We start from the raw sequence: 14,484 nt of genomic DNA on the forward strand, positions 1-14,484 counted from the left end.
TCAGGCAGTGGTAGCACATGCCTTTAATCCTATCATTTGGGAGACAGGAATCTGCCTCGATCTCTGTGAGTTCAAAGTCACACTGAGAACAGAGCCAATTGTGGTGACACATGCCTTTATCCCAGTAATAACTATAGAGGTCTGGAGGTCTGTACAGACATATAGGAAGTGACAGGGCTGGGCAGGAAGAGGAAGTGATTTAGCTGGACAAACAGAGCAAATGGAAGAGCAGAACAGAAAGGCATATAGGCGTGGGGATACAGGAAGTAGCTCTCTTTTGGAGAATGAGGTGTCAGTGAGGTGAGGTTAGGTGGTCTTTCCTATTCCTCTGATCTCTCAGGTTTTCACCCCTATATCTGGCTCCAGGTTTTTATTTAATAAGACCTTTTAAGATTCGTCTACATGAAACTAAGCCTGTGGTGGTGGTACATGACAGTGGAGCCTTTGGTAGGTGACTAGGTTGGGAAGGCAGGGGAGTCTTTGGCCAGAGAGTCGGACTGTGCAATGAGCTATGGGAGGATTCATAGAAGAAACTTTATAAAAATAATAGGTCCTACCAGATCCTCAATCACCATTGCCTTGGATTTCCAGCCTCCAAAAAAAAAGGAGCAAGAAGTTTCTGTTTATTACTCCATCTAAAGTACTTTTTTCCACAGCTGAAACATCAAGCAAAGACTCTTCCAGGTCCCAGTCCTGCTCTGCCCCAGCATACATCTATACTGTACACCACCACCACCACCCCGTGCACTACACTGCCACTCGGGAAACACCTCTGGCCAGATGCTCAGCTTCCACAGACACACAGTATTTATTAGGTGAAAGGTAACTAAAACAAAATGTGGCGTCACTGTAGCTTCTGGGTGTCCCAACAACCACCCTCCTCAGCCTCACATAGCCTGGCTGGAACAGAGTCAGGCAACAAGACAGTGGATAACTTTGGAATGTGTCATGTGGTATAACAAAGTCAATTCACAAAAAGATCCTAGGGACTCTCCCTGCTGAGTAGAAACATGGAAGAGTCTGCTCAAGACTGACAAAGAATGTAAACAAGTCCACTGTGAGCAGATGTCCTCACACAACAGGTGTCACTGGAGGACAGCTGAGCAGAGCCGAGCCCCTGGTAACTACCACAGTGGAAGCTCCTCCACCACGGTTCATTGGTGAAACGTCCATCACCAGGTAAAGACTGGTCACGAGGCACTGGAGAAGCAGCATTTAAAGACAAGCTCACCCTAGCCCAGTGGCTATTTCTAAAACTGTAGGAAGCCTGGTATAGATTCACTGGTGCTTGTTATATTAATTGTAATTGTCGACAGAATGAAAATCTCTGCAGCTAGCCACTGCACATTGTATAAACCTCCTGGATGATTCCAGCACAAGTTCAGGGACCTCTGCTCAGAGTTGAGACAATGACAGCATGGTGTGGTAGGAGGAAGACCACAGAACAGCAAGACCTAACCCAAACTCTGAAAAACCCTGTTAGTGAAAACCCTGTTAGTTATCCAGGCTTAAAGGAAGCAACATGCTTACCAGTATTTCTGCTAGCATTCAATGGGCAAGAGTCAGACAGTATGATCCTTATCAAATGATGCAAAAAAGCAGGAGAAACTCCAGGTAGTCATCCTTTCAACTACTCAGTGCATGTGCAAATGTTTCCAAGTCTCATGCCAAGTTTTCATTTTATCAGGAAACAGCATCTGACAGCCACACTGACTGCTGTGGATGGGCTGTGATCCAGCCAGGCAGGAAGAGCCTGGGTTCCTCATTCTGAGTCTGCCTCCATATGGAATTGCCAGGAGGACCATAATTTAGACAGCCATTTAAAAGTTAAGTCTTAGGAAAGGAAGCCTACAGTCATGTCCTGGTCCATCACTGACTGGCAAGTAAGGCAGCTTCTCTGAACTCCCATGTTCTCATCCACAGCACTGGAATAGTGAACAAGAATGAAACAAAGCCATATGAGAGCTCCCTGACATGCCACCCTGAAAAGGACACAATACCATTTCTCTGGTACTTTAGCCCAAAGTGCAAAACTCAAATCTAATAGATAAAATGTACCACAGAACCCCAAACTGAAGTACTTTCCATAAATGTGCTTTCCAAAACAGTTGTCAGAAATGACTAAAGAATTATTTCAGACAATGGAGACCAAAGAGGTATAATAATAAATATAGTATGCGATCTTGGGTGGGCCATTAAATAGCAATAAAAAAAATGGCTATCAGTGGGTTTACTGGGACAACTGATAAGATAGGAACATGCACTATACACTGTATGTTATGTGACTATGGACCAAGTACCTGAAATTATGTGACAATGTTAATGTTAGGGAACACTAAATACAAGGGAATAAATGTAAAAGCATAGAACCTTTGCAATTTGTATAAACCTAAAATTGTTCCAAAGCACAAAGATTATTTTCTTTAAAAATTATTGAAACTTGGGCCTGGTGTAGTGGCACATGCCTTTAATCCCAGCACTCGGGAGGCAGAGGCAGGCAGATCTCTTGTGAGTTTGAGGCCAGCCTGGTCTACAGAGTGAGTTCCAGGATAGGCTCCAAAGCTACACAAAGAAATCCTGTCTCAAAAAAAAAAAAAAAAAAAAAAAAAAAAAAAAAAAAAAAAAACATTAAAAAAAATTGTTGAAACTCTTACACACAGCAAAGACCATCCCCAAAACAGAGAACACTACGCTGACTCCCCAGGCAGCTGGAATATGTATCAAAGGCTGCCTTAACACAGAGGACCACAAATTCCACCAACCGCGGTTAAATCAAAACTGAATAGTTCATCAGGATCACTAAGTGAGAGTCTCTTAGAGTAAACCGGTGGCTTTAGTGATTCTAATGTGCACCCTGACTCAGGTACCACGTGTCACTCAGCTATGCGCAAGGATAGCCTGGGAATCTTGTTACCATGCATACCTGGGTCATACCTGAGAACCTGCATTTCTAAGGCCCAAGCAGCTGTTCCTGAGGCCCACATGCTGGTGAAGCAAAGCGACAAGGCAGGATGGACCTAGATCCCGGCCTCCACAGAGCACAGGACTGCTGGGAGTGACAGAGCAGCTCCTGCTTTAGCTGTCATTCTTTGGGCCAACCACACCTAGTCCCACCCACATTTGGTCTATGTCAAATACCACCAGACAGTCTTTTTGAAAGGTAAGATGTGACCAGTGCTATGCAAACCTGACGTGAAGAAGGGTGAGTACTGGCTGCCTGACCCCTGCACAAAGCTATGGGGCACGTGTGCTGTACTTGCAGGAGCTGTTTCTCCAGTGACCTCAGAGGACAGCTAAGACGAAAGTGAGGTGCTTGCTGCTTTCATGGCCAGTTTTTAACAGTCTGCACAATGTAACATTTCTTGCATGCAAATTCAAGTCCGCTTATTCTGGTTTGACCTGGGGCGTTTGTTTTGGTTACTCCTTTGAATCCACACAATGCCATGTCACTTTTGCAGTGATCCTAAACATGATAATAAAATCTGACCAGAAAAAGAACTGTGGCTATAATTATAAAGTAGTATCAAGAATATAATGGTTAGAGTTGCCATGGTAATCTAATCGAAAATATAGACCACCACCATGCTTCTTGAACCCTGCAAGTGTATATTAAGTCTCATCTCTCTTCCTTCCAATCACTTGTTCCAGAATGATTTCAGTGAAATGAGAAGAGACCAACTTCCCTGGGCAATCCGTAATCAAAGAATGAGAGCCATACCACATGACTTGTCAGGCATCCAGGCTCACAAGTGAAATGATTCTTATGAACCCCCTTGATATTTTTTTCATTCAATATATGTTTTCTGGTTCTGTATTATATTCCAGATAATGTGCTAGACACTCAGTGAATTTTATACCAGTAATAAAACTATGATTGACTGGGATCCAAGACCAAGCCCCTCTGTGCTAATTTCATTATGAAGCTGTTACTACCACAAAATACTTGTTGGTTCTTCTGGAGATAAATGAGTTTTTTAAAGTAAGTTTTACGTTGCCCATATTAGAACAATCTGCCCACCCATGAGTCCCTGCAGGTAGGATGGGACAGCCCATCTGTCCTAATGCTCAGAGCCGAGTGTGTCCCTCTGGGTGGTATCACTACTGCTTCAGACAGGAACCCAGCATTGACACAGTCCAGCAGATGGGGCAAGACTGCAAAAGCCCCATCCACTGCCACTGTATCTGCATAGACTGCACGGCGATAATTACTGCCCAGATTTTACAGCCCTTTAGAGAAGGAAGAAGAGGTATCCGAAGTCTCCAACCCCTCAGTGTGGAGAGGAAAACTGATGTGAGCCCTCCGGTTCTGCCTGCCTTACTCACCTGGTCAATCTCCATGAGTTTGGGGTAGGCTCCAGGCCATTCTATAGCCACTTTCACGATATCCGCGGGCGGCGGCATTGTGCAACCGAGGAAGTCTGAAGCCGGTGGAAACGGGGATCCTAATGCGTGGACGGTCACACGTGTCTATACCTAATGAAGAATGACAAAAAGAAAGAAGTAGCTCAGCACGGATGCAAGGCGAATGTGCTTCATCACTTCCTGTTTTCACTGGTGTATGAGAAATGCTCCCCTTGGTGCCTGGGGACTGAAGCCACAGGGGCACAGTCAACATCACCACAAGTCCCCAATGAAAGATGGAGTCTGTGCTAAAGCACTGGAGGCGAAGCCTCCAGCAGGTGCTGCCCTGGGGGTTCGGCTTGCCAGGTTTTCAGGAGCAAAGCAGCAGCCCCTTACCAACACGGGATGGAACCCTGCTCTCAATGGCGCTCCGGCCTGAATGAGCAGGGATCTCGCCCAGACTGCATGTAAACCTTGGCGCTCAACCGTCTCCGGAAGAACACATTGCCCAGGAAGTCATGGTCAGGAAGTAGCTTTTATTTAAAGCATTTTCTGTGTGTCACAAATAGATCTGAGCTATAGCAACCAGGATATCATGAGGAAGGAGAAATTCCCCAGGAGTTCACACATGCTCACACTCCCCCTACCACCCCCACCAAGGCCAGTCTTCCAGAGGGAGAATACACACGCAGATAGCCTGGGAGCTGCCAGAAGAGCCTTGAATTCTGTCACAAAGGAAGTAATAATTTTCCTCTCCTGCCTCTCCATTTCTTTATCTCACTGACTGTTCAATTGATAAAGCAGTGCTGTGATCTACCCTGTGTATGAATATACATTATGGAGACTCCCCAAATGTCACCCCACCCAACAGCCCTTTTTGCCCTAACCTGAACAAGCTGTTCAGTTATTGGTTCTTGGTGCTCTCCTTCTGAATGTCCTCATGCATGGAAAAACAAACAGAAAACTATATTTTGGCATTTCCCCTTTTCCTTCTACAAAGGCAGCATCCTGTACCTTGTTTAATGTAGTGCATCTTCCAGGTCTCCATTACCACACAGAGACAAGACAACACTGGGTATACTCATTCTTTGCACAGCTGGTCATCAGGGTGTGCTCTCCCTAATGAGCCAGGTCCCTGCAGTGGGTTGATCCTGGGATTTCTCTCTTACCTTTGGTGTTACAAACAAGCCTACAAGGCATAAAACCATGCATATATAATTTTGTACATGTAAAAATTTATCTTTATAACAGAGTCACAGAAGTGAAATTGCTGGGCCAAAGAGATTATACTGTTGAAATTTTGATTGGCATCTCCAAAGTCCCTCTGTAAGGTTCTACCAACTTGCACCTCCCTCCAGCAATGCCTGAGGCTGCCTACTTGCTCACAGCCTCACCAACAGATGGAGTGTGTGCCAGCCTGAACACCTTGACAGGCTGAAAAACCCACACTTCAATGTACGTTTTAGCTTACATTTTTCTCATTGCTACACATAATGATGGAAAGGCACACATTCCCTTCCTTATACACTGTCCAAACTGCCCTTTTTCTGTGGGTCTTAGCCTATTTTTTTTTTTCTCAGAAATACAAGCCTACATGAAGACTTTAATCAAACATGTCTTCGGTTCTTTATCAGACCAACAAAAGCCTTGTCTGTTTGTCTCTTCTGATTTCCATGGCCCATGAACAGCACATCATAGTGATGACAGGGACTGCAGAGTTAATGGTGACACCTCAGTGATACCAGCAGTTGTTGAGTAATCAGCCTCAGTGGAGCTGACCAGCAAATGAGGGAAACCCTAACAAAGCTGTTGCTCCTCCTGGCTAAGGGTAATTAGAAAGCTTGTTGTGGTGCTAATCACTGGCACCCAGCAAGGACAAACCCACAAAGCAGTGGTTTAATCTTTCATCCACAAATCATTAGTGTACCTCCATTAGGTGCCAGACTCGAGTTCTGTGTTGAGGACACAGGTGCAGACCTAGGTGTTAGGTACCAACCAGAGACAAAAGAACAGGTAGGGACTCACCAGCACATACTGGTATTGGTGATTCTGAGGTGGCAAGGACATGGGGTAGACAAAGGGATGACAGCTGCAAACAGGAAGTGAAGGGAAAGCCTGACTGAGGCTGCAGAGTTTGAGTAAAGCAGGCCCTGTGGCCAGCCAAGAAATCTCTCCCTGGACTAGGAAAAAGTAAGTGCAAAAACCCTGAGGCTGAAACATTCCTGGGATAATCCTAAAACAGGCAAGTCCCTGAAACCAATTAAGACCAAGCAAAAGAAGAAAAAGAAAGCTTCAGGGAGCAGTTGGCTCATAACATGCCCTGCACACACTCTCTTTCACCATTGGTTCATGAGTTCTAGGCAAGAAGTACCTGCTTGTGTACAGCTATTTATTCATAATGGCGTGCATTATGTTTGAGTAACTTAACATTTTCTAGGGTGATTTCCTGAAGAAATAATTATTAAAACAACACCAAGTCTCATTTTGTTTAAAACTGTTCAAAGTTGAACACAATGGGGGTTTATTAAATAATTCGTGTCTCATTCTACTCCAGCCTAAGCTAAGGATGGGACTGGCTCTGCACAGTCTCTGCCCCGCTTGAACACTTGAGGACATTCGGGACACAAACCATATCAGCCCCAAATCACTTCAACTGAGGATCCTCATCCACACACAAGGCCTAGAATGAAAGGGAAGAAAAACGCTCTGACAGGAACACAGGCTGTGTGCATATCACGTAACTGGATTCAGAACGAAGAACACCCGATCCTGGGGGTCCAGACACTAGATCGCAGAAATAAGAGTGCACTGAGCACCCCTCCACCTCTCCACAAAACAGTCTACGATTACACAGGAAGAAGTGACTTAACCTTCTAGGAATCAAAGGCTGGCCTTGTTTTCTCCCCACTTTAACTGGCCTTTATTCCTGGGAGGAAAACCTGCTGAACAGGTGAGAACACAATTGCAGGGCTCTCCAGAGTCTCCCTAGGGAGGAGGAGAGTAGCATGCACAAAGCAGCCATTGAAAGGAGGAAGCTGGGGACTTCCCTGGCTTCCTTCCTGGGCCAGCTAGTCCTCATGGGCTCTCCCTGAGGTGACAGCAGCAGGAGCAGGCAGGGAAGCACCCTGGAGCCACAACTGTGGAGTGAGCAACCCTTTCCACATCCCCTCTCCCCCACAGGAACTCCTCCTGGCCTATCTACACACCATCTCCACTGCTCCAGAGGGTGATTTGGGCAGTATCGCAGTAGCTTTGGCTTTCTGACACTTGACAAAGGTAAGACCTCTGCCAGAACTCTACCCAGTGCACGGTCACAGAGTTGGCAGCATCTCAGACCATTCCTCACTACTAAAAGTTAGCAGCTCCCCTTAATCAGGAGAGATTCTGAGGCAGCAAACCCTCTGGGGGAGTCACTGCTGGTCAGGAGAACTATCAGGAGAACAGGGCAGTACCACTAGAACTACACAGGAGAACAGTCTAATTGGCTTTGCAGCAAGTATCAAAACAAAGGCCAAACTGCCCCGATTCCAATTTCCAGATGGAAATACACTTTGGAAGTCTCGACCCAACAAGTTTGGTCTCCTGGTGCTCTTTGCTCCCCCCCGGACAAAACATGTGTGACACTTGACATTTGTCAGTTCCTTCCAGCATGCTAGAACACCCTAAAGGAAGATCTATGTGGTGGTATTGTGTTCCCCAAAATATTGTGCAGCCTAATAAATTTATCTGGGGTCAGAGGCAGAACAGCCACTAGATACAGAGGCTAGAAAATGGTGGCACTCACACTTTAATCCTAGCATTCCAGAGACAGAAATCCCTCTGGATCTCTGTGAGTTCAAGGCCACATTGGAAACGGCCAGGCATGGTGACACACGTCTGTAATGCCAGAAAGCAAGCCTTTAATCCCAGGGAGTGGTGGTAGAAAGCAGAAAGGTATATAAGGCATGAAGACCAGGAAATAGAAGCATTTGGCTGGTTAAGCTTTCAGGCTTTCGAGCAGCACAGTTCGCTAAGAGCCATTCGGATATGAGGACACAGAGGCTTCCAGTTTGAGGAAACAAGACCAGCTGAGGAACTAGCCAGGTGAGGTTAGCTGTGGCTTGTTCTGTCTCTCTGATCTTCCAGTGTTCACCCCAATCCTTGGCTCCAGGTTTGATTTTATTAATAAGAACTTTTAAGATTCCTGCTACAGACCCACATCACAAGCACTTACACACCCAGGTCACATTGTCATTTGTGGCTGTCAGATGACCCCATCTGCTTCATGACTAACCTTTCATGAGATCTACCAACAAAGGAAAAACTAAGCTTATCACACCCCACATCTCCCAAGGAATGTGCAGGTTTCCTGACACTGCCCAGTTAATGCAATCATCATGAACAGTCTGGTATAATAATTCTTACTCAGACTGAAATCTGAGGATCACTGAGGGCAGAAACAATAGGGGAAACAGTCTATGCAGCTGGCTAGACATCCTAACCACGGCCTTCCAAGGTAGCTGTAAATCTCTGGAGTCATCCAGGAGTGGGTGGAGAATTCTAAAATGTCCTGCTTGCCTGCTATATTCACTTTATTCCATGTGTAATACTAAGAGTCTGTGGCCTTAGCACACACATTCAATAGCTTGGGTATGTGAGATAGAGTCTCTTCTTACTAGAAAGTCAGTTACTAAGGGTCACATCTTAGTTATATGTGGTTCTATTTCCACTGGTAGGTCTATTCTATCCCTGAAAGTCTCCTTAAGTCCTGTTTCTAAGATAAGGGACAGAAATCACTCATTCTTAACTTGATGTCTGTCTTGCTTTCCAATTCATCACAGTGAAAGAATCAGACAGTGGAGGACAGGGTAGAACACGGGACAAGAACGTGAAGCAGCGGAAGGAAGGGCCCACCTCAACCCTTCTCTCGTGTTTTCTAACTACTCATAGACATTAGTTCTGGTGACAGAAAATGGCTTTATAATAATGACTATGGAGAGAGCCAAAAGGGAGCCACTAGCCTTGTTTTTATAAGGTTGAGTGGTTCCCATTTCCTTTTGCCCTGGGCTATAGAAAGAGGAAGGGGCTCCCACAGAAAGCAGCCTCCGTTCACTCTGAGGCCTACCCCATCTTCCTGGAACTCTCTAGCTTTCATGTTTGAGGTTACTGTCTCATGTAGGCCCTGTACCTCAAGAAGTCTCATGGCAGACAGACTGGGTTTGAAAAAATCTTTGTTCTCAGAGCTCCATCATTCTATTCCCAACAGACTCATACCATCTTATTATTTGCTGTGCTTTAAATAACCACAGAGTTGGGTGCTAGGAGCACAGTCCCCAGCTGTGGCACTACTGGGGAGAGAGTGCAGAAGAGGTAGGGCCTAGATAGAGAGATGAGGCATGACTTGGAAGTTACACTATGAAGGTTATACCTAGTCTCCTCCCTCCCACTCACTTGCCCCCTCCTGCCCTTTCTCTCTTCTCCCACTCTGGCCTTCCTGGTGTGAGCAAGTTCGTTCCACCATGGTGTTCTGCCTCACAACAGCATAGAAGCAACAGAGCCAACTGACTGTGGACTGAAACCTCTGAAAGCATGACTCAGTTAAAAGAAGGGAAATCTTGCCTTGTAAACTGTTTAGTGCATGCCTAAAAGTCTGACTAGCAACACCCCTACTGTACAACAATGCAGTAATGCAGTGATGCAGTGGTGCAGTGATGCAGTGATGCAGTAATGATACAGTGGGGACAGGGTCTGTCACCCAGCCTCAGTCACGGTTGTGAGTCCCAGACTTGCTGAGCCCTGCCTCTGTTTCTCCTCTGAAACATATTTCACAAAAGACATTCTTTTTGATAAATCATATGGATAAACAGTGACTAACATGGTACTCCATGGAGCCGAGAGTGGAATATGCATCCCCCTACACTGGAGGGTTCCAACAGACTGCATACAGTGGAGGTTGATTCTACAGATTGATTCCATCTCTATCTGTGACCCGATGGTCATTCTTAGGTCCCAGAAAGTCAAAAAGGAAGGCCTAGAGAGCCCTAGAGACCAGGGAATGCTGTGGAATACGTAAACATTCAGGAGAAAGTGGAGAAAGGGAGAAACTGAATCAGTGTGCAAACGCAGCCTTTCCTCTTATGTCAATGCTGCTGACAGCAACCATGAGCAGTTACATCTTTGTAATGACAACGGCCATTTACCTGCCATGAGAGGAAGTATGCTATTGCCTAGTGTTGCCGTGCAATACGATGGAAACTTGAACAGAAAATCTTTCCAGCATCTTGATTTGTCATCATGAATGGTATAGGACAGGTGTCAGAAGGGAACAGTGGACGAGAGCTGAGGAGTCAAAGGCTGAGTACATTCTTCTACTTACTCTTTGTCACAACTCTGTGCCATGGGAGCTGTGAATAATGAAAACACTAAATCTTGGTGAGTTTAAATTATTTCTTCCAAACGTTTCCACATTCTGAGGAAGAGAAGCCTTTTCTGTGGCAACTGTAATGGACTATGAACCCTCCATGCTGGTTCCTCTGATGAGGTCCTAACCCCCAAGACCTCAGGATGTGACTGTAAGTGGAGACAAGGCTTAGGAACAGGGGATGAAGTAAAATGAGATTTGGGGAAGAGCTTTCACCCAGCATGGCTGGCATCCGGACAAGAAAGAGGGCTGGCTGAGGCAGGCACACAGGAAAAAACATGTGAGGCTGTAAGCCCATGTGAGAGGCCTCAGAAGGAATCAACTCTGGGGACACTGGGATGCTAAGACTCTGTTCTCAAGAACTGCAGGAAAATAATTCCTGTCGTTTAGACCCAGGGAAACTGATGACTGTAACACCAAAAATGTGGAGCATAAGGAACAGCTTCAAAGAGAGGAGCTGAAACAGCTCTGCACTCAAAAACCACAATGGGGGCTTAAGTCAAGTAACAACCTGAGAAAGTACTTGCAACAAAGAGGACCCAACAGCCCCTTTACAATAATCTCTCCTGAGTTTATTAGGAATACACTTGCATAGTCTAAAGAAAATGAACAAAGCAATCTCTAGAAGAAGAGATGCATGATTGATACATACACAATGAGGTAATAAGAGGGATGAAAATCAAAATCATAAAGCATGCCTGTCAATCATATTGATAAAAAACGTTTATTGATTGATAAGAATATGCAAAACATAAAAATAATGTTCATACACTTATTTATAAATAGGTAAGGTCTCATGTAGCCCAGGCTGGCTTCAAATTCACTATGTAGCCAAGAATGACCTTAAACTGTTGATCTGTGCCACAGTGCGTAGTGCTGGGGGTGAAACTCAGAGTGTCACAGTATTAAGCAAGCACCCTGCCCAATCAGGTCCATCCCTGGCGCTATTCATACAGGCTTATAATCAAGGGGGGGAGCGGAATCACAAGCAAAAGCTCTTTTAAAAGAATACGAGGGCTAGAGAGATGGCTCAGAGGTTAAGAGCATTGACTGCCCTTCCAGAGGTCCTGAGTTCAATTCCCAGGAACCACACAGTGGTTCACAACCATCTATAATGAGATATGATGCCCTCTTCTGGTGTGCAGGCATACATGCAGAAAAAAAGGAAGGAAGGAAGAAGGGAGGGAAGGAAAGAGAAAGGGAGGGAGGGGGAGGAGAGAAAGAGACAGACAGACAGACAGACAGACAGACGAGTTTTAGGCTGGGTGAGTGGTTGTGGTGCACACCTTTGATCCCAGAATTCAAGAGGCAGAGGCAAAGAGATTTCTGAGAATTCAAGGCCAGTCTGGTCTGCAGAGTGATTTCCAGAACAGCCAGAGCTACACAGGGAAACCCTGTCTCAAAATAAAAAAATTTAAAAAAAAAAAGAAAAAAAAAAAGACAAGAACTTTAAACCCCACACAATTTAGAGTGACACATCTAGTCAAGAAAATTCCTAGACTCGCAAAGCAACTGCTGCAGGGTTTCTCAACCACAGCATGATCCTTGACAAACGTGAGTGCGTGTCAGTGCACTGTGGGCGGCTGACGGTGCTCCCCACCTCTGCCCACCAGAGGCCAGTAGCACCTCCATCATGAAATAACAAAATGTCTTCAGGCATTGCCAACTGCCCCTTGGCGGCGGCGGCAGGGTGCTGATTAAGAACTAGGGCACTAAAGGAGGTTGATGCTAATCTCACTTTTGAACTTTTGAAAGCACTCATTATGCAGACTAGCTTTACAAGTGGACATTGATAGTCTCAAGTGTATAAGAGAGAGATGAGACATAAAGCGAGAATTTGTTGAAGAAATATATGTGTTTTTTAAACTGCTAAAAGCCAATAAGAAAATGAATTCAATGTGAAAAAAAATTAACACCTACAAAACAGGTAAGGACAGTCTCTAACCCAAACACTTTCCGTCACACACAGCTGTAGGGAACTCTGTCTATCCCTGACACTACTGCTCCTTGGGGGTAGGAGGCGCCACCCCAATGGCTTCTGTCTGACCAGTGATATTTGGGCCATGTCTCTGGCACCAGTGACTGGCACCAAGAACATCTGGGACCTGAAGAAGTCTGTTTCTGGTGACTGCCCATCAGGTGTGAGAGAAAAGGGTCCTTTCTCTTCCTACCAAGGACGGGAAAGCTAAAGCTGTCCGGGGACCTGTGTCCTTCATGTGGGGCAAGAGTCTGTCTGTGTAAAGGCAAGAAGGGCAGAAGCCAATGAAGGCAAGGGAGGCAAAGAGGGTGTCAGGTCTGGGTCTTAACTGCCAAGTTTCCAGTTTCTATCACTTGCCAATGCTAATACCCTTCCTAGATACAGGAACAAATGCGTTCCCTGTTTTGCTGTAAGTTTGAGCAAAGGTTCCATGACTTGTAATTGAACCTTACTCCTGTTTACTGCCCTGAGTTACTATCTTTTCATCAGATGACTATCATAAAACACAGTCCAGTTACGCAACTAAAGTTTGCCACCCAGTAGTAATTGACTTGGTTTCTCCAGTTGTAGAATTTCTACATCACCTAGTCCTCAGGGCTTAGGAGCTGTTTTTCCACTCTGGGACCGCTAACTGAAGTCATGCATGGATTTCTGGAATTAGTCTCACTCCAGAATCTCTCACACAATATGACTTCTCTGGGGTATTTATGAATGCAATGCCAGAAAAAGAAAAGAAATTTTAAAACAGAGAATCAAGGCTCTTGGAAAACACTGAAGCAAATAGTAGCTACTAAAAACTGCTATATGCACTGTATACTTTTCCTAACAATGTTCTGAAAAAGGTCCCATTACCGACAAGACAACGTGTCCTACGTCTCACTCACATCCACATATGCAGCCCAGCCAGTCAGAACACAGGCTACACCTGCCTGAGTCAGCAGTCCATGATGAAGTTACCATAGCATTCTTTGAAGGGCAGTAAGCTACTGCAGGACTTCTCAGGACTCTAAAATAACACGTGTCCTGTAAAATTTCCATATCCAATCTACAATATTTGCAAGTGTATCTGTCCAGATTTTTTTTTCACAGACCATCATTTTGTGGCACTGACTTCTCATGGGATATTAAGAAATAATGAATCGAAGCTGTTTGCCTCCTTGGTTTCTCAAGAAAAGAGAACTGCTGAATAGATTTGGGCAGAAATCAATGGAATACAGCAGAAAACATTTTTTCCTAAGTCCATACTGAATTATCATCACCTGCTGGAGAGACAGTCTCCAGGAAAGCCTCCCAAATCTTCCATGTAATTGTTTCCAACTTACAGAATACAGTCAAAATTCTGTTAACTACAGCTTCTTGGGTACAAATTAGGAGATAAAATGATAAAAGAACACTTTTATTTGTGGTTATCTTGAACCTGAGCACCTCACTTCCGGCTTTCATTGTGTGAAGGAGACTCCACACTTGGACCAAAACCCTGCACAGCGTGCTTTCAACAACCATCCCTGTTCCCCACCTCTACGCCCCGCAGTGGGTATATGCCAGGCTGGTTTTCCCTTAAGATCAGCAACAGTCCATTCACAGTGCCTTCTGACAGTGGAGCTTGAAGCAGGCAAATCCCTTTTGCAGCCAGTTGGGGTGTGGTAGAGAGGAAGAAAATCTGTGGCAAAGGTTCCTGTCTGTCTCCTCATCAAAAACTTGCTGTTTTCTGAGCTGGCCTGTTGCCTCTTCCTTCTGCTTTACGTCAGCTTCAAAAAAGCCCACC

At 45.2% G+C, this 14,484-nt stretch overlaps 1 protein-coding gene across 3 annotated transcripts in view; it reads right to left on the reverse strand.

Moving 5' to 3' along the window:
• Positions 1-14,484, reverse strand: part of Elmo1 (engulfment and cell motility 1) — a 534,626-nt gene that overhangs the window by 433,298 nt on the left and 86,844 nt on the right. For all 3 annotated transcript variants that reach the window (XM_052729418.1, XM_052729416.1, XM_052729419.1), the window contains exon 2: positions 4,324-4,473. In XM_052729418.1, the coding sequence (XP_052585378.1) occupies positions 4,324-4,401 (78 nt within the window). In that variant the 5' untranslated portion in view covers positions 4,402-4,473. The remainder of the gene's footprint in view (positions 1-4,323; positions 4,474-14,484) is intronic.

The sequence above is a fragment of the Peromyscus californicus genome, unplaced genomic scaffold (assembly GCF_007827085.1).
Source record: "Peromyscus californicus insignis strain IS unplaced genomic scaffold, ASM782708v3 Scaffold_8__1_contigs__length_139910024, whole genome shotgun sequence".
In the NCBI taxonomy this organism is placed as follows: domain Eukaryota; kingdom Metazoa; phylum Chordata; class Mammalia; order Rodentia; family Cricetidae; genus Peromyscus; species Peromyscus californicus.